Raw genomic sequence first — 20,580 nt, 5'->3', positions numbered from 1 at the left:
ATCCACATACCTTATCCCTATCTTAGGTTTTAATGATTTCTCAATAACAAGCAAAACAAAGAAAGACACAAACTTTCTCACCAGAAGATTCAAAGTAAACTGGAAGATGAATTTTAGAGAGAGGCAGTGACAAAATTAGTTAAATATCACAGCATGAAATTGGAGAAAGAAAAAAAAACAACATAATCTATATGCAGAAAGAATACCAGGATGCTAATTGAGATGACCCTGGGACATCAGGAAATTATTAACTTATATTTAGTGATTTCTGATTGAGCACGTAGGAAAACACAATATGCTTAATATAACTTCTATCCAAAATATTTTAAACTAAAAACAATTGCTTTGGTGTTTCAAGGAGTAAGCCCTGGAGTTCAATGGTATTAATAATGGTAATTACTTCTCAAAAGTTAGTATGCATAGAAACCACCTTGGGATCTTGTGAGAACATGGATTCTTGTTAAGCAGACCTGGGGGTGTGGGCAAGATTCTACATTTCTAATAAGCTCCCAGTTAATGCTGATAGTTTTTCTGGCAAGAGTGTAGAATGCATTAATTTCCAATAATGTCAGATAAATGAGATGTTATTGTATTCAATCTCAAATACTTTTTGAAATTTGAAATTAAACGATACTACTTATGTAAGTTAAGTTACATACAATTTGTTCACTTTGGAAATAAGGAAATAGCATTATAATAAACAAGTTTTAAAATATGAACTATGTAGGAGGGAAATAGATAGTAACACATTATTCAGTCTTTCAACCATATAATAAGCGTGCATGAGAGAATTTTATTGAAATCTGAACTTGGTCAATACTGTGCAAAATTTGAGGTGAGCTACATCTATAAAATACTAAGCCATAATAAATTCTGAATTCTTTTAAATTATATTGCTTCATCCTTTTTATATCTGGAGAGAATGCAACACACAAGGCAAGTTTGGGGGATTTTTTCTGAAAGGATATTTTGTTTTCATTTCTGTTAATGGTGAAACACTGTGCTTTGTTCAATGGTGAAAAATCAAGACTGGGTTCTTTGATTAAAAAAATGGATGGACCCAGGCGATCATTTTCTGGTCTGCATTTTATGTGCATTAAATATTTTATGAATAAACTGGCGCTGGGAAAAGTGAAATACTATAATATGTTTGAAGCTATGAATTTACAGCCTTTATTGGCATTTCATATATTATATAAATTCTTGACCCTGCCAAATTCTTTTATACTGAGTTAATAAAATATTCATGTTTGGTGGCATTAATGTGAGACCTCTCTGATCTTACTCTAGATGCATTACTGCCTATTTGACCCTTTCTTGCCTCAGGAAGCTTTTGCTCTGATGCTCCAAATAATTATTTAACTTCAAATGGCTACACTAAATTGCCTATTATGATTGGTATGGCTAGAGTGTTTACAGAGTGTGGGGCGCACACCAGGGAAAATTGTAAATGATATTTATAAAAGAGATATGACTTCAAGTGTTGTTTAATAGGTCAACATATACATACGAAAAATTTGAAAAACTTTCTATTGGACAGTAGGCCCATGATTCTACATAATTTACAGAAGATCCCCACATTAACTATCACTCTTTGTAATTCAGTCTTTCATTTAAAAAATTAGGATGGTATAGACAGCAACTGTATAAAACCGTTACCTGTAAAATCCTCTAATATAAATTTTTCCCATTTTTTATGAAAAGTAAAATTACATGCACCAAAACAAGTTCTGTGAAGCTAGAGATGAAAAGTAATCTATGTTAATCAACAAAATATAAATGATTTAGTAACTTATTTCTTCTTTATTAAAATGAAAAACATTTCAAGGCCCCAAAAAACAGCTAAATGTTTAAATGATGTTATATAGTGAATTGAGAGTCTGTCCAAAAAGATATTTGGGAAGAACAATTAGTTGATACAAATGTGAGTGTAAATCTGTCTCTTTTTAAACTTTAAAGCCTACTGTTCAAAGTTTTAGCTTGTGTGCATGATATAAATCCCATACGTTGTTTTCTCAGTGACAGTAAAAAGGGCAGTTTATTAAAAACTGAAGTAAAAACAAAATAACTTAAAAAAAATCAGTCACAGTTTTGTCATTGGTATATGGAGGTTGTTCCAGGGACCCATCCAAAGCTCCTCGTCATCTGACTGCGTGTGGTCACTATGGAAGTCCAGAACCTCCTTGATGTTCTTACTGTCATCCATGGACTCCTGTTCAACTGTGCTTTTCAGCCTGTTCCCCAAAGGCTTCACTGTTGTACTGTCAGTCCCCACGTGGTAAGGGGCAAATGTAACCAGAGTTGGTCTTGTGTTCATTTTCTCAGTAGAAAATGGCCCCTTTGATAATGTGTTCAAGGGGACATTCTCTTCATGTGTCACTGCCAACTTGTCTAGTTTCTTAAAGTGCCTCCCCAACTGAACAGGGGAAGTAACTTTTAAGTTATCGGTGAGGCAGGCACGGCGGGTTCTCACCACAGAGCCATTCTGTGCAATGTATATATTGCCATTGATATTACTGTGGATATTGGGATTGTGAAGACGGTTTCTCTGACATTCAGGAGCACTGTCTTCTCCAGCTGAGCTACTTTCATACTCTCGATCAACAACTAACTTTATCATTCTTTTTCTTGCCCACTGTCAAAATAAAAAAGCATGAATCATTATCAAAGGAATTAAAAGGGTAAAGAGTACAATGCCTGCAAAATTCAAAACCTTTGACAGAAAGCTATCAAAAGTAACAACCCAAGAGGTAGAGGGAAGAACCTTTTTATTAACATCAGTTTCTCTTCCACAAATTCTTCATTGGTTTGAGAGCTTAATAACTTCTGAAAAAATTTGCTACATTGGAAAGTAGACATTTCAGGAAGTACTCGTATTATTTTAGATCAAATTACTGCTATACTATGAAAAAAAAGTATACTGGTTATATTTAAGAATCTGATCCGTTCTTTGACAGTTGCTATACTTTTCAGGAAAGTTAAATTGAAAGGAAAACCCAGCATTATTAGTATATTCTGTTCATGCTAATACTTCCATTCCCAATATTTTAAAGATATTTTTAAACCCACAATATTGTAATTCTTAATTAATCCTCCATTATTAGCCAAACTTTTTGTATAATTTAATGCATTTATTCACTTGAAGTGTCCTGGTTTTCTGGATCATCCATTTAAATATATGTTAACTTAAAAGAAAATATCTTCCCATTCTGCACAATTTATTTTGTAATACACAAAACAGAAAACTAATGATTGTAAATTTTCCTTTAGTAAGCAACTGGAACACAATGGAAATTTTCACAAATTTATTTTTCTTTTACCAATCCACATTAGAAATGACAAGGTGCAGAGGTGAAAAACTCCTTGGTTATTCTTAAAATAGTATTGCCATTTTTGGATATGTAAAGTACCAACATGTTGCACTAAGTAAGCCATGATTTTGGATTTCCAGATATATATTTCAAAATTATGTTACCCAGAAAAAAAATTTATAACTGTTACAATTCAATTTTTTTCTAAATCCACTTTAATTCCTATCCACAACAGAAGGGAAATGGTAAATTCCTATCCACAACAGAAGGGAAATGGTAATAACTTTTATTTTTTTTAATTTATATCATTTAACTTCTAATATTTGAAACTGCCAGCTATAAACCTAATTGAACATGTTCATGATATTTTTGATAATATGTTTGCCATTTGAAATGTACATATATGCAAAAGTAGTCTTGTAGAGATCTTATTTGTTACATATTGTCCTAAGGATTTAAGATGATACAAAACCACTATATATATATATATATATATATATATATATATATATTCATATAGTCCATTCCAGTAGTCAGAGCATTACTGGCAATACATAATGCCACATTGCATTAACAGAAATCACACTATGAAATATTAAATACTGAGTAACTGATTGCATGTCTTCTGAATTACTAATATAGGAAAGATCAGTCAGATTTACCCTAATATGTTCTGATATACAAATCTGTTTGGATAGCATATATATTCACTTCTCTGGCATGCTTCTAAATCTTAAGTCACATAAGAATTATGATCAATTTCCTCCCCTTCAAGTGTCATTTCAGAGAACACACAGAAGGCACTGCACACAAGAGCACTCATCACTGCAAAACTTTCACCTACTGTGATCTCTTTTAAAGTGCTGTGTTGTAACCTTCTGAGCTTGCTCCTGGAGGCTTCTTTTCGTTTGCCTGCTTGCTTGGGTCATACTCTGGCACCTGAAAGCCCCAAGGACCTCCAGACTGACTTTCACTACTACTGCTACTCATACTTGATTCTGACTCCTCCTCACTTTCCACACCTCCTTCCACTGAAGCTGATTCTGCACTGCCCTCCTCAGTGATGTCTTGAGATTCGAGATCCGTGGGCTCTTCCACAGGGGTCAGCTCACTTTCCTGTTCTTCTGCTGGGCGTTCCTCCTCTTCTTCCACGTTCCGTTCTTCTGGCTCTTCAGGTAGCTCCTCTTTTCTATCTTTGACTTTCTGGACCTCTTCAGCAATGGGCCTTCTTCTTGCAAGAAAAATGTTCTTCCTTGCCTTTTCTCCTTCTGACTCCGTGGATTCCGATTCTTCTGATTCAGGGGTAGAACTTTCTTCCTCCTCAGAGGGTGTCTCTGTCTCAGACTCTTCTGTCGTCTCAGACTCACTGAACTCAGATTCCTCTTCACTGTATTCAGTATAGTCACTTGAGGATTCCTCCTCTGACTCTACCGTGCTTTCTGTAGCTTCCTCTTGGTCCAGTGTTAGTTTCAAATAATCTTTATCTTCTGCCTCAAGGCGTCTCTGCCACTCTTCATCTTCAAGGTCAATGATGCCTCTTCTATCAGCTAGTCCTCTAACTTTCTTAAAAATCATGGGGAATATCCTGGCACTCTTCCATGTCGTATATGTTGGCTCAGCTGCTGGTGGCTTTTCAATAGTGACAACTACTTCTTCCTCCTCACTAGGCTCTCTAATTTCAACTTTTGGTTTAACTTTCTTTGCCTTTTCCTGAAAATCACGAAAATGCAATTGAAGTGTCAGCTGGGGAATGGTTATTACGTGACCATGTCTCACACAAGTTAAGCACGAGTGAATCTGCAGGCTGACAGCTTCATGCAAGTTATAAAACTGGTTTCATAGAACAATTCCCTACTGTTTATCCCCACTGCATATAGGCAGAAGGTGTTCAAGGAAATGTAAATTATTTTATTTTAGCTTATACCTTATAATACCAAAATTTAATGCTTTCTCATTTTTTCTTATTCAAAATTTATTTTGCACCTTAGATCAAAGGAGAAAGAAAATTAATCATTACCTCTTCCCTCTCCCATCCCTAGACTTTGATTAATAGTTTTATGTATTTGCTTTAACAAAATTTTAAGCAATCAGGAAATTATGATAGCTTATCTGAATAGCTAATGTAAAATCTGACTATTTGTAAAATTCTGAACAGGGTAAAAGTACAGTGACATTAAAACTTTTTTCTTTAAAATTTTTGGATAAGTATTCCAAATAAATATTTCAGGCAAAGTATAAGAATTTGATATAGATGAATTACGGTAATTTAAATGATGTAATTCCATTAAGAATACTGGTGGTTTTATTTTTCTCTTATAATTAAAAGATTGATATTGTACTTTCATGATTTTTAGGTTTGCTAGACAATGTGGGAGCATTTTGTTTTGCAAACTACTTTTTAACATATTTGATTATAATATCTTTATGGAATAACATTTAGGATTTTATAAAATATAAATTTTATTGTGGCTTTATTCCAAGTGTTTAATGTTTTATAGAAATAAATAAACTTATATAAAAAATTTCTTTCTGTAGACAAGGCAATGGAATGGTTAGAGTTATTAAATTGTTCTATGGAAATCAACTACTAAGTGAATAGGATTTCTGAAATTTTGAAATGTTTTGTAGCCTGCTATTCAAATAGGGCTAAAAAATATTATTCTTGAAATATTAATATTCCATTAAAAATTACAGTAATTACCTCTTCCTCTTCATATTCCTCCTCAGTTTCGCCAACCACCTCACCATATTCCTCTTGTCCAGTTGGTGGTAACAAACGACGGCGACTTCCATATTGAGGCATTTCATACCTGTAACAGAAACTTACAACTTTAAGCAGTTTTTCATTTGATCTGTATAACCATGACTGATCTCTGTTTTCTTCTTTTTCTTCATAATTCAATCAACAGATATTTATACAGCACCTGTTGGGCTCCTTGTAAACTAGTTACAAAATCATAGAGAAAGAACTACAACCTGATGACCAATGACTTTTGCCATAATGGTACCCTGGAATAACAAGAAAAAGAGTTATTTCAGATTTAAGTTTTAGGAGAGACTAAAGAGAAAGGAATATTTTTCCTTGACTAACTGAAGAATTTAGGGCACCAAATTGGTTCTTTCTGAAAGTATGATAGCTTATTCAAAACATAAATTCTCTAAGTTTATAGTAAAAATCTGCTTCAAATGTGATCTGTAATGGTCTTTATTTTCCTCTACTGTATGTTTAGAAAGCAGTTAACTTATGTGTGTAGAACTGACTTTCTAAATGCTTATTACCGGATTCTAAAGTATGTTTTCTTCTTCGTTTCTCTTGGGCAAATCTTGAGGCTGATTGGTTAGATAAAATATTAAATATCTCATATGAAAGAAATGGTGAATTCAGGAATTGAGCAAATATGTTTGACTTCTATTTCTCATTTAAATAATTTGAATAATTTTATTGCATTTTTCAAGTTGTAGCCAATACCAATATAAACATCAAAACAGAATTCAATATAGAAACATGGTTAAACTTGATTGAAGCTAAAACTAGATACATAACTCATTTTCAAAAATGAAACTGATGAAATGACACTCATAAAAATGCTAGTAATAATAATCATTTAATAACACCTTATTATTCATAAAAATATTAAGATACTGGATAAAAAATCTGAAGATGTACCCATGCTCATAACTGTAATAATCTTGTCCATATTCCTGGCCAGGATCAATTCCAGACTCCATGGATAACTCCTATTATTCAAAAAGAGAAATCGCATTTGAAAATAAATTCTTATCACATTTCAGCTCAATGTCAGATTTCCAGACCTAGTATTCGATGACTCAAAACACTGCTGTCAAAATAACTTTAATTAAAAATGTTAAACATATTCAAATATATATATATATATATATATATATATATATATATATATTTGGCTGTAACTCTTTTACACAAAATTAAGTTATGCTATTAGAACTGAGGAGGGGGAAAGTAAATTTTGTCTAATGGTAAACCTGTTAAAGATAACAGATAAGCATATCATTTGTTCTTAGATAATTTTTAAAACTATCAATAGACAGTTAATATTTCAATCTATTTAACACATTACTAATAGACTTTAGCCTTGAAGAAAATTATAACATTATCTTTAGCACTGTTTCATCATCCTGATAACAATTTTCTAGTATCTAGAGCTCTCCCATTCATCAAACGCTATTCTTATGAAAGGATCTGAAAATCATTTATACATTAATAAAAAATGTGCTAATATGTGATATAGCCCAAGGATATTTACATTTTAAAACATACTGCTAATTCTGAATTTAATTTTTTTTAAAGAAATTTGTCAGACAATAGGCCCTTTCAAGGTTTCCAGTTCTAAATTCCAGACAATATTGATTTTTGTCACTCTACACTTATGGAAAGATATTTTTCCTGAGACATACATATAGAACTAGCTTTAAATAACTATTAAATTCAATTTCACTGTATTTTCCTCTTTAACTCCATTTTAACGTTTAAATAAATTGAACTGCCAAGGTTTAACCAAATTAATTTGCAATGAAGTAAGAAAAGGGAAGAAGGAAAACGTATAGGTATACATAGGAAAACCAGTGGATACTTATTTCTAAGATCATCTACTATTCATAAGAACTAATTTTGTTGATCCAGGTATAGTATTAGTTAGGAAAAAAAGTCCTCTGTGGACACTAATATATCATTTAAAAAGTGTGGAAATTCACAGCCTGCATGATGGAAATGGACAATAGACTTCACTTGTGCTTTGTTTGGCAAATACCATTTTAAAAAAGTGATTAGTTGCCCAAATGCTCATCAGAAAATGCTATTAAAGATCTGAGTTTTGATTTCTCTCAAAAAATAAAAAGATGGCAACACTGGGCTCATATTTTTACATGTCATGAACTTAGTTGGTGGTACTACTCCTTAAAGCAATCATGTTTTCTCCTGGTTACTGCTGTATTCTCAACCAGACTATTTTACATCTACACCCCCAGTCACAATAGGATGCCCCATCTGCTCTTTTTTTTTTTACATTGAATAAACTCTGTTCATTTACATCACTTCCCTAGATTTTTATACGTTTGCAATTACTCTACTAAATGTACTCTCTGATGCATTTGCGGTTACAAATACTTTGTGAATTAATTGCAAAGGAATCCAGTTTTGATGTTAAAAAGGATTCAGTTTATCCACAAGATTAACTAAAAGTAAATATATATAGATAGATAGATAGATCAGCAATGCCATGTTGCGTCAAGGACATGGAGCTCTCATATACTTCTGGAGGGATTATAAATTAGCAAAACCATTTGGGAAATGTTTGGGAATAATACCAAAGTCAAATATATGCATCTCTTTTCACAGAAATTCAATTTAGTTCAGTCTATGTGCCCAACATATATATGTAAAATTGTTCACCAAAATGCATCATTTGTAACAGCCCAAAACTGGAACTGATGCAAAAGTCCATGAGATAAGCACGCTACTACATCACATAGCAGAGATGAATCTCCCCAACAGAATGATGAGCAAAGGAAGTCAGGTACAAAATGAAACATGATTCTATCTTATTCTATTTATATAAACTTCAAAAACAGACAAACCAATCTGGGTGTTAGAAGCCAGGTAAAAAGTTTTCAATTGGCAGTAATCACACTTTGGAAAAACCTCATTGGCTACAATATTGCTACTACTGAGCAATAAATGGCTATATTTAGAAGGAACTCATGCCATTTGTGATGACATGAAATGAACCTTGAGGGCATTATGCTAAGTGAGACAAGCCAGACAGAGATACAAATACTGTATGGTATTACTTATATGTGGAATCTGAAAATAAAAAACCAAATTAAAAGCCAAACTCATAGAAACAGAGTAGAAAAGTGGTTGCTGAGTAGAGGAAATAGGGAGAGGTTAGTGAAAGTGTCCAAATTTTCAGCTATAAGATGAACAAGGTCTGAGCATCTAATATAAAACATGGTGACTACAGTTGGTAACACTGTACTGTATGACTGAAATTTGCTAAAAGGATACAACTTAAATATTCTCACCAAAAAAATAATTAAAAAAAAGATATGTGAGGAAGGATGCGTTAGTCTTTTCACAGTGTATACATATGTCAAATCACCACAATGGACACTTGAATTATCTTACAATTTAATTTGTCACTTATACCTTGATAAAGCTGAAATTAAATATATGTATTAAATATTTATCTTGGGAAAAAAGCTAGGTGAGTGGTTAGGGAAAGGAGAAATAATATCTGAGTGTTAACATGGAGGGGCTACTGGAGAGCTAGTAAGGCATGAAGACGCTGTAAAAATTCATTTTGCTGCACTATATGATTTTATGTCTGCAGTTTTATTTCCAATAAAAATGTTTATTATAGGAAAAGGTTTATTGTAGGAAGCCAATTCAGACCAATAAGAAATTGGGACAAAGTTAAAGTCTAAATTTGACTTATTCAAATTTTAAAAATACACGTTTTTAAAACGTGTATTTAAAAAATACAAATTTAAAAAATACACGTTTTAAAAACATGTATTTAAAAAATACATGTTTCATATTGGTAGGCTTAGACTTCTGAGGCATCCAAAACCCAACGTAATTATACTGGTTTAAATGAAGCAAATAGGTCTCAGAAGTAATATTTAACTACCTGACCAATGCATGTTTTATCTAATACATAGGGAGACTGAGCAAAGACTGCCAAGTGATTTTGAAGTTGAAACCTAAATGTCCATGAATGGAAGAATGTATAAAGAAAATGTGGTACATAATGGAGTATTATTCAGCCTTCAAAAGAAAAAAAAGAAGGAACTCTTGCCATATGCTACCACATGGATGAACCTTGAGAACACTGTGCTAAGTGAAATAAGCCAGTCACAGAAGGGCAAATGCTGCATGACTTCACTTACATATGGTATCTAAAATAGTCAATCTCAGAGAAGCAGAAAGTAAAATGATGGTTGCCAGGTGATGGGGAGAGGGGGAAATGTGGAGTTGCTATGTAACAGGTCTAAAGTTTGAATTAAGCAAGATGAAAATGTTTAGAGATTGCTGTGTAGCATTCTGCTTACAGCTAACAATACTGTATTGTGAACTTAAAAATCTAAGAAGAAAGATCTCAAGTTATGTGTTCTTACAACAATTAAAAAAAAGGTTTTGAAGTTGAATTCTAATAACTTTTAGCAATAATGAAAAATATTTATGGAAACATAATGCGACTGAGTGGATTTCAGGTTTTAAAAGAATCAATTTTCTTTACAGACACGTACTTTTTCTTTTTCTCTGAACAGTAAATGAAACTTAGCTCTTGCTAGCTACAATATATATCTGGCATCAAATGACTTTAAAAAATACAATAGAAGGATAGAGCAACTGGGAAAGAGCCCAGGAAACTCAATCATAGATTTAATCTGTCACTCTGTATTCTGTAGGGAGAGACAGGAGCTAGTAGAAGGGAATACTCTGAAGGGTTGGTCTTGGATACTTATACCACTCAGAAAAAAAGAAAATGGAGGAAGGACTTGGTGACCATTAAGCTCCTTAAGTCAGCCCTAAAAATGAGTGTAATATTGGCCTTTTTTGCTGTTCCACACAGTCCCTGTTGCCATCCACTTAGCAGGTAAATCCTAGAGTTTAGAAAATCATGCTAAGTAGCTTACTAAAAGGTGCTTTTATGGGCAGATCAAATGCTTAATGTTATTTTAAAAATTCATTTTTGCTGACCGCACACACATAGAATCAACCTAGTTTCTTATTGACCAAAGTATAAAAATTTATACTGATGCAAACAAAACAAGAAAAATAACTACCATTTACTGAATTTCTTCCCACTATGTTCCAGTTGCTGAGCAAGGAGCTTATATATGAAATATTACTGCCAACATTCTATAAAAGATGAAATTGATGCTTAGGAGGATACATAGCTTGACTAAGGCCTTGCATCAGGTAACTGGCATTTGGATTTTAACTCTGAGTTATCAGATTCAACAGTTTATGGAGAAGTCTCCATGGAAATTTTTGATAAAATGTATAAAAGTTGAATATTCCTGTCACTCAACCTCCCGATGATTTGGGGGAGTAAATTCTAACCACAAAATGCCTGTCTTTAGCAAAGTTAAGATTCTGTTGTTGTTGAGAAATAGGAATAAAGGAATAATTTTTTAAGTGGAGCTTAGAAAATACTAAATTTTCCAAAGTAAGGAGATATTTAAAATTAACTTTAATATATATGTTTTTTATTTAGGAAGTATATATGAATAATAAATAAATAAAAATGATATGCATTTATTATATAATTCCAAATATCTTTTTTTCTTCTTGCAGAAGAAAATGTCATAAGCATCTTAAAATAGATATGTGCCCAAAGGCAGTATTTTGAATCACATTTCAATGATCAAAGTCTGTTTATCACAACCCAATTTCTACCTTTGTTATTTCAGCACAGATGTCAGCGTTCTTTCTTCAGACTTCGCCTAACCTAAATCTGATCTCAAGAACAGTTCTGATGAATCTAGATTCACTAAGATAACTGACAGATCAGGTTCATGACTCGCTTCATTTAATGCTTGCTTGTTTTTAATAGGAACAAAGGTCTTATTTATCTAATTCCCAGAGAGTGAAGCTAAAAATTTGGAATTTCAGTCACCAGAAAACAGCAGAGAGGTGATTTGCTTGCTTATTTATTTGCTTATTTGTTTTAATTTAAAACCACCTCTTCTCTTCCTTGTAAAATTATGCCATACTGGCAGCCACCCACTCTGCCCACATGTTAGATGGGCCTCAGAGTCACATGAAGTATTGTCAAGACTCAGTGAAGGTTGAAAAGAAAAAGAAAATTGATACCTCTGGTTTAAGGAGAGAAGGCCTCAGCAGTTGTTGTTGCTGCCAAAGGAAAGTGAAATAGAAAAAGGTTTAGAAAATAATTCAGGTGGAAAAAGTAGATTATCATTGAAAAGAGAGAAAATAAGGCCACAGCTTAAAATTGGTTACCTTGGGATATGATTTATTATTCATGTGACAGCTACTAACAACATTAAATAATATTTTGACTATTAATGTTAGAACATAATTAATGTGCTTTAATTTCATCATTGTTTTAATTAACATCAAAGCTAATAACCTTAATAAATAAAAATCTATAAATAACTTTTTGGTTTAAGCTTCATAGTACAAAGAGTCATTTATGGTTCTGACGCACTTTAAGTATCACACAATTCTTTTTAGCAAATTTAACCTTGTTTTAAATTGCCCTTTTTTTCTCCCCGGTCATATTATATATAATCATATTATATATACATAATCAGGAAGAAGGGTAGGGCACACAAAATAATGATATGGTTGTAATATATTCATCATTATATTTAAGACATGCTCCCCATTTTTCTTTTTACCAAAATGTGGAATGCTTGAACTCAAGCATTAAGCACGTTTTCAGAAATTCTTTTGTGATTAAAGAAATTGTCCTTCCTCAGTTTTTGCAGAGATCATTTCCCACTGCCCCCCATTTCACCCATATTTTTCAAAAAACACAGTCTCTATTGATCTGTTTCATGATAACTTATACTTTAACCAGATGAAAACAAGATACACAATTTAAATTTTGGCGTCTCAACTCTTGAGGGGAATAGTTATACAACATAAATCTTAAAGTAAGCATTGGGAAAGCGGACAGAGAAGTTCAGGGAGATAATTCTACCAATGAACCAACTGTTTGAAATGGCCAATAGAACAACTATTTGACTGAAGGGATAGATTTTCCATGATACAGATGTTAATGAGTTAGTGCAGTTAAGGTATTAACTTAAAGGGGTAGGAAGTTGAAGTTAGAGATATTCTGATTCAATCTGTTAGCTGTTATAATTATTCCTGAAAATCAGTTTTTCTTAAATGCATTCATTTTGATTTCCAAAAAACCTAGGACGTATGAATTCTAAACTGTTAGCCAATTAAGTCATATGGTTATTTCATTTTCTTAACTGAAGCGCTGTATGCCAAACCATACTAACTTCTCAGTGATTCATTGATAGCACCACTTACAGTATTATTCACCAAATACCATTGGCCAGAATGCCCAGTATCTTCTCTGTGGACTGAGAATCAAATTAACACAAAGAAAAGCCACAGCTTTATAATAGTCTGACTTGTTTTTAACTCTTCAAAAGCTCAAGCTCAAACATGGTAGGAATGAGCCTTGGACTGATTAAAAAAAAGAAAGTATCTAAATTAGAAACAGTTTCTAGATTAGATTTATAGCCTTAGAAAAATAAATTTGGGGGAATGTCACAATATTGAGAGAGAATAATTCAGGAAAAAATAAATTTATCTTTGAAAAGGTCGGCAGTTGATCTTTATTCACCCATTGAATAATAGACTTAAAACCCCAAAACAAAGAAGCAGCAAATATACAAGAAAATAAATAGCAAAGCATACTTATGTTTTGTTAAATGAAAATACCCTCATTTTGAAAGAATGTAAATCAGCCCTGCCTATAACATAAATATTGTCCTAATAAGCTTATAATGTAACATAACACCATAAAGCCCTTACCTCTGATGTATAACCTCTCCTGCAAGGCAGAAACGAAGAAATCAGTATTAAACATCTTGGCTTTTCAGATTGAATAGAATTATAGATAAGGGTAACTTAAGAAAATCAGAGAAAAACTGAGAAGGTAAATTTTTCTAAAATGTTGTCTCAGTGAGAAATATATTTTGTGGCAGTATCAAGACAGGAGAATCAAGGTTTCATGCCTGCATTATTAAAAATAATTATCACGCCAGACCCTCATTCCATATGAACACCAAACTACTCACAATCTATTTTATCTCAATGGTGTTTAATAACATACTTTGACTCTGTTATGATCAGTTGTATTAAAAATATTCTACATCATGTCTGTCCTAAACAAGTCGTCTTGATACATGTAAGATACTCATTTGGGGAAAAGATATGCTTCATACATGAAAAACATATTGGTTCAGGACAAAAAAAAAATATCTCCATGACTAGAACATATTCTTCCAAATGTTTGTAAGATTTTTCTGTGTCCATTTATTCTAAAAATAATAAATGCAAAATATTAACTGGCCTTTAAAGGTCAATTACATTATTAAACATGAAGTAAAAAAGTTTTTAGAGATATAATAGCCAAACATTCAATATTACCTAAAGATTTATAAAGTTAAATGGACAAGTAAGTGAAGCAGTTGACTGTACTTGAGAGGGAAAAAAGCATGGAATTTTTTCAATGTTGAATGTCATTAATTATGAAGATTTTTCATTTATTATTCATTAAACACTTGACCTAAAGTATAAAACTGGTGCTGTTGACTATGCTATATGAAATTAATAAACAACTGCAATGAAGATTTATTATGAAGACTTTCTAAAGTTCAGCAAAACAATCTGTAGAAAATTTATTTAAAATATTTCAAGGACTTTGAAAAATAAGTCTGCTTATTTGAATGCATCTTAAGTGCTTAAGGCATTGTTGATTGAAATGGCTGGAAATAATGGTAATATAATGCTTATACATATATATTGCTATCAGCAATTTATACAATAGTCCTCCCTTATCTGTGGTATCTCTATTTGCTACCTGCAGTCAACCATGGTCCAAAAACATTAAGTGGAAAGTTCTGGAAATAAAAAATTTGTAAGTTTTAAATTGCACTCCAATCTGAGTAGCATTATGAAACCTCACACCATCCTTCTCTGTCCCTCCCAGGATATGAGTAGGCCCTTTTTCCAGTATATCCATGCTGTATACACTACCCACCCACTAGTATAGGACAGAAAAGTATATATAGGGTTTGGTACTATCCGAGGTTTCAGGCATCCACTGGGGGTGTTACAGGGTGCTTATATTATATGGTTCTGCCAACAGAGGAATGATAATCCTAAAGCATTTAGAAGTTTAGACATTTTCAGCTTTTACTCAATTTGTATCTTTTAGAGATATGTAGAGTTAAGAGCTCATACTTAGGTTTTAATAATGACTACTGAGTCACATATGTAATATAAAATATCCAATAAAACCTATATTTTATTTTCTAGGATATTTAACTTGCTTCTTTTCATTAGCAATATTTTCCATAACGTAGGAACTAAAATATCAAAAGATGAACTATACTTTTTTGTTGAACTACACTTTTTGAACCTTTTTGTTGCTTTTTATTTGGTTATTTGTATTGTCTTAGCTCAAAGGCAAAAAGTAACTCAGAAAAGGTAAACAGCAGAATCAATATGTGTAGTTATCTGTCTGCTTTCAATTAACATGACTTCCTATTGATCCTTATAAAGCCATTCATATGATATTGATACGTCTTGTTATGTAGTTTATATCCAATGTGTAGTTTTTCATTTTACATCATTTGTATGTATTACTGTTTACTTTTAACAATAAAGATAATGTATGGTAACCTGTTTATGTCTTTTAATAAGGTACTAATAATTTCTTGTGTACTAACTGGATCATAATAAATGCAGAATGAAAAAAAGGCATTCTTTTCTTAGAGGTTGGTTGTCAGGTTATGGGGGCTTAGGAGCTGTGGAGAGAAATAATATTTTGGCTTGTATACTCAAAGGATATTTTTAGGTCTCATGTAGAAGATGTTCCAATTGACTTTTATGATGAAGGGAATCTCTAAATATAATGTGTCAGTAAAAGACTAGATTAAACATAAAACATGGCAATGGACGTTTCATTTGAAAAGTGTAAGATGCAAGAGGGAGGGGGTATGGGAATATATGTATACGTGTAGTTGATTCACTTTGTTATAAAACAGAAACTAACACACCATTGTAAAGCAATTATACTCCAATAAAGATATTTTTTTTAAAAAAAGGAAAGAAAAAAGAGTTCCCAGTCAAAGAAAGATACTAATAAAATTTTTAAATTATAAAAATAATATAAAAAGGACAAAGTAACAATTTAATAAGGCTATACATACCTACATAAAATTGTTATTTGGATTTCTTATATTTCTTTGGTAATTAGAGATTTCATTATCAGAGAATTCTAAGGAATTATCAAGAAATTTCTTTCACATTTCCAAGAGGTTGATACAAAATAGCATAAACACACACACACACAACTTGCACATTAAACGCTTACACAGTTGTCAATAATACCTTTTCAGAGTCCGCCAAATAGCACAAGTTCTCATGCATATGACCAGCTGCCAACAAAAACTCCAACTGAAGTTTTTCAGTGAAAGAGAGAAAAAAATCATGTTCAAGAACCCCAGGAAAAAAAAAATTACTCTTGATTTGGATGAAAAGAATCTGAAGTAGAGGAACTAATGAAAATAATTAACTTTACATTTTTTATTTGGTATTGTTAATTGGGGATGCCAGATCAAATTCTTGAAGAAATGTCACATAATATGAGTCAAACAAAACGAATGAAATGATGCATTCATTGTAGGGCTCTGAATCTATATTAATATACTTACAATGGCAATTATCAAGCAAGACTTTCCCTATATTTTAGAATTGTGTTTTTCTCTGTGCAGACTTATATCTTCTAAAATATTAAAGCTGAAGAGTATAATAAACAATTACACTTGTATTCAAAGTGGGGATTTCCAGTAAATAAAATTTATTCCATGTGTGAGATGGAAAAAACAAAGTAATTACTCGATGGTCCAGTGTAGCTTTCATTAGGACAGAAAGATGGTACTTAGCTTAGCTGATGCCTTTAAGAATTTAACAAGTTTAGCTCTAAGATGTAAGAACAACTACAACTACCGAAATTTCTACCTAGAGTATAATTTTTTATTTTCTTTGCCTAAACCAAAGAGGAAAGACATATATAAAACTGGTGACAGTTCACCAGATATATTCCGCTTGATTTCTATTTGAAATTTTTATATTTCATTTACATGCTATAGGCTAAATTTGGATGATTTATCCATAGCAATTAAAAGTAACTAGGAATAAAACTGATAATGCATTTTTCTAAATTTTAATACATAATAAGCACATTTTATACTATTGATAAACTTAATGGAAATATAATTTTCAACAATGAAATAATAACTAAATTCACACTAGATAAAACTTTGTAGGCATTTACTTAACCTTTTGCTGAAACGGATGAGAATTTATTTATTAAACTGGAGATAAATATTATTTTTGAAGGAGAATCTTATAAAATTATAATTAAGGAGATGATATAATAATGTGAACAAGCAAAACTAAAGAGCACTTTAAACATTTGTGGGAACAATGAAATGTCTTACAGAAGTCAGCAACTCAAGATTTATTTCCATTATAGAGAAGGGAAGAGAAAGCACAATGAGAAATAAATAGAATAAAACAGCCATTGAAAAAAGTAAAAGATTTATCAAATGTATAAGCATACTAGGAAGATAAAAGCAAGAGTAAAGGGTGTTCTTATAAGAAAACAGATGCCTACATCTTATAGCACCTGAGATTTATTTTGGAATACCATAATGTCTGTCATCTCCTACATTTCTAGATACATAACATTTTACTTTGGTAGTATTTCTTCTTACCAAATACATAGGCTTCAAGGCAATAACAGAACATATGATATCATTTTTTAGCTTACTTGTAACAGTCTGCTGTTTTCCTGGAACACTCATATAAAACTATGATCAAAAAGCAAATGTAAAACTTAACATGATAAACAAGCAAGCCATTGATTTAAGTTGGATATCTAACTTTCATGCCCACATATGCCCATTGAAAAATAGATTGAAATTACTTACTTTTTAAATAAATGTAGACAAATAATACTACTTCGTAGTTAAGAAAATTAAGGTACATCTATAATATGAGTTAGTAATGGTGAGATTAATAATCTTTTAAATTAAAAATGAGGAAAAAACAGCATTGCATTGAGTTTCAAGTAAAAGAATGGAATCTTCTTTAATGTTCAAATTTGCCTCCACTTGAAGCTTATGGTCAACAAAAGAGTTGTCCATTTAAAACCAGAAAAGCAACATTACAGTGAAGTAGACTGACTGTGAGTTTGTGTTTCAATTCCCTCAACAATATTGTGCAAATTCTCCTGGTTTTGTTCAGATGTCATTTCCATATTTGTTGTCTCTGAAAGGCAACTCATTTGAAGTTTTAAGAGGTGTGCTGGTGGATTATTGTTTTCTATTTGACTGTACATGTTAGCTACTGACTTTTCAAGTTCTGCTAAGTTTTTTATATGCTTGAGGATGCCTTTTGGTTCCCTTTGAGGATTTGCATTACACACTGTTGTTGATGTTGACAGCTGTATTGCAGTGGACTTCATTTCCTTGGCTGGTGTCACATTGACAGTGTGTTTAATAGCTGGTGTAAACACACACTTCGTGGATGGAGCTGAAGTTGAAGGAGGCAGTGAAGAAGGAAGAGGAGGAGATGGTGGAAGAAGAGAGGAAAGTGAAGGTGGAGGAGAAGTAGAGGGAGGAGGAGGGGGAACAGATAGTGGAAGAAGAGGAGGAGGACAAAGAGGAGGATTAGAAGGAGGGGAAGGAGGAAGACTGGAAAGAGCAAAAGGAGTAAGGATAAGAGGCACAGGAGGAGGAGGAGAGATTTTTAGTGGATGGGGAAGGTTTTTGGAAATGTCCCTTTTGGCTTCAAAAGTCATCATACAAGTGGGTGTCTCTCTGCTAAGGAGTGCAGAATTTAAAATGCAAGGCATTGACGGAGAAAGTTCCAAGGAACAGTCAGCAGGAGAAGCAACATTAGGTTCTGATTTGAGTTCCACAGGTCTTGAAACGGTTAGCAAAGTGGAGAATGAGGGGTGAGACCAAGGAGAGGAAAGTGAAGAGTCTGAAGACAGAGATTGCAACTGTTCTGTTCCTTGTATAATCAGTGATTCACTTTGCCTTATTTCCTCTTTTTCTGTTACATTTGTGTCTTCAGCTGTAAGCAAGGGACTATTGTTACCTCTTTTGTTTGGATTGGTTCCAGTACTTTCATTTTCAGCTTCTTGCCTGTTGCTTTGCCTTTGCGTTAGAGCTATGGTTTCTGACCTATTGGGAAGTTCCCACATTGGTCTCCTAGGTAAGCAGACTGGCCGATTCCACATCCTCTGAATCTTTTCTCTTGGTCCCCTCAGAAACTCATTCTTGGCTTGCGTTTTGGATAAAAATGACTCTACAAAATCTGTTCTTAGTAAAAAGTCTGAATGTGTTGGTCTTTGATCTGTATATTCCTTGTAAATGGTACTGTGGGTATATAAGTCATCATCATCAGACATCAGTGTGAATTCTCTTGCAGACTTGGGCCAGCTGTTCTTAACAGATCCATCTACATGAGTCTGCTTGTGAGCCTCAACAGTACTGGAAGAAAAGTGCTGATGTTTCCTGTCTTCTGAGACTGATTTATTTTCCCTGCTTTGTTGGAAATGGTAGAGAAGGAAAAGACTTGAAAGAAAAGAAGATAATGAAATGTAAGGAAACAGGTTGTGACATAGCTTTTATGAGAAAGATGTTTTTATGGTTCTCATTACTACTTCAAAATATAAAAGGCCAAATAACACTAATCTACTAAAGCAAGCCATTACTTTGATGTTTCTGTTCTCAAAAAAGGGCAGGAAAAGCTAGAGAGCTGTGAGCAGCATGAGAAATTTTCATTTTTTAAAAAATGTGTCAATCTGCACACTGATTTTTTTTTCTTTTTTTAGTTTCCATGTGAAGCTTCCATGACCACACATTATAGTTCTCTCATGTATAAATCACAGTTCTCCAAACTGCAGACCAGCATGTTGGCTAGTGGTTTCATACCCTTTGCCTTGTTTAAGGATGCTCAGAACTGACTGTTTTGAGGAAAGGATCCTTAGCTGTATCTGATTCAGTACCTGTCCATTATCTCTCATTTTGGTAATTCTGTCCTGGAGCTAAAAGTACTCTCCTATTTGACATAAAGCTTGCAAGAGGATACAGAAAGAGCCCCTCAATTTTATGCTTAATAGTTTAAAAACACTATAAATATTACAAATAAGAAGAGGGGCTTCTGGTGTTTCTTCTGAACATGATATGGATCAAATTTCAATCAAGACTCACTTTAATGAAAAGATATACTAACACAACATAGTTTTGATATCACTGAAAGATTTGCTCAGACATGGTCATTGAGTCATAGTGGCTATGCGTCATAGATAAAATTGGATAAGTCAAAGGACACAAATAAGTGTCTCTAATGAAAGCATTGGGACCCCTTCCCCAGAAAGACTGGGGACTTGTGGTTTTAAATAGTTTGTCATTAGACTTTGCTCTCAAGCTCAGA

General features: G+C 32.7%; 2 protein-coding genes and 2 pseudogenes across 2 annotated transcripts in view; all 4 read right to left on the bottom strand.

Annotated features, from left to right (window-relative positions):
- Positions 1-814: 814 nt before the first annotated feature.
- PCDH15 (protocadherin related 15) overlaps positions 815-20,580 on the bottom strand; it is a 416,523-nt gene continuing 396,757 nt past the window's right edge. The window contains exons 29-30 of the mRNA XM_089897353.1: positions 6,013-6,121; positions 815-2,635 (exon numbers count right to left, since the gene is read on the bottom strand). Coding sequence (XP_089753479.1) covers positions 2,084-2,635; positions 6,013-6,121 — 661 coding nt within the window. The 3' untranslated portion in view covers positions 815-2,083. The remainder of the gene's footprint in view (positions 2,636-6,012; positions 6,122-20,580) is intronic.
- Positions 3,850-5,656, bottom strand: LOC149747273 (uncharacterized). Its single transcript, XM_089898408.1, has 2 exons — positions 5,651-5,656; positions 3,850-5,141 (listed from the first exon to the last, which is right to left on the bottom strand). Exons 1-2 carry the CDS (start codon positions 5,654-5,656, stop codon positions 4,167-4,169), a joined length of 981 nt encoding a protein of 326 aa, XP_089754534.1. The 3' UTR covers positions 3,850-4,166.
- Positions 8,894-9,022, bottom strand: LOC149747272 (U4 spliceosomal RNA; annotated as a pseudogene).
- Positions 16,600-19,640, bottom strand: LOC149747271 (protocadherin-15 pseudogene; annotated as a pseudogene).

Source organism: Delphinapterus leucas, chromosome 16 (assembly GCF_059928025.1).
Source record: "Delphinapterus leucas isolate spDelLeu-1000000601 "Yukka" chromosome 16, BTC_Dleu_Yukka2, whole genome shotgun sequence".
In the NCBI taxonomy this organism is placed as follows: Eukaryota; Metazoa; Chordata; class Mammalia; order Artiodactyla; family Monodontidae; genus Delphinapterus; species Delphinapterus leucas.
The sequence above is the reverse complement of the archived record's forward strand: the minus strand, read 5'-3'. Positions and strand labels throughout refer to the sequence as shown.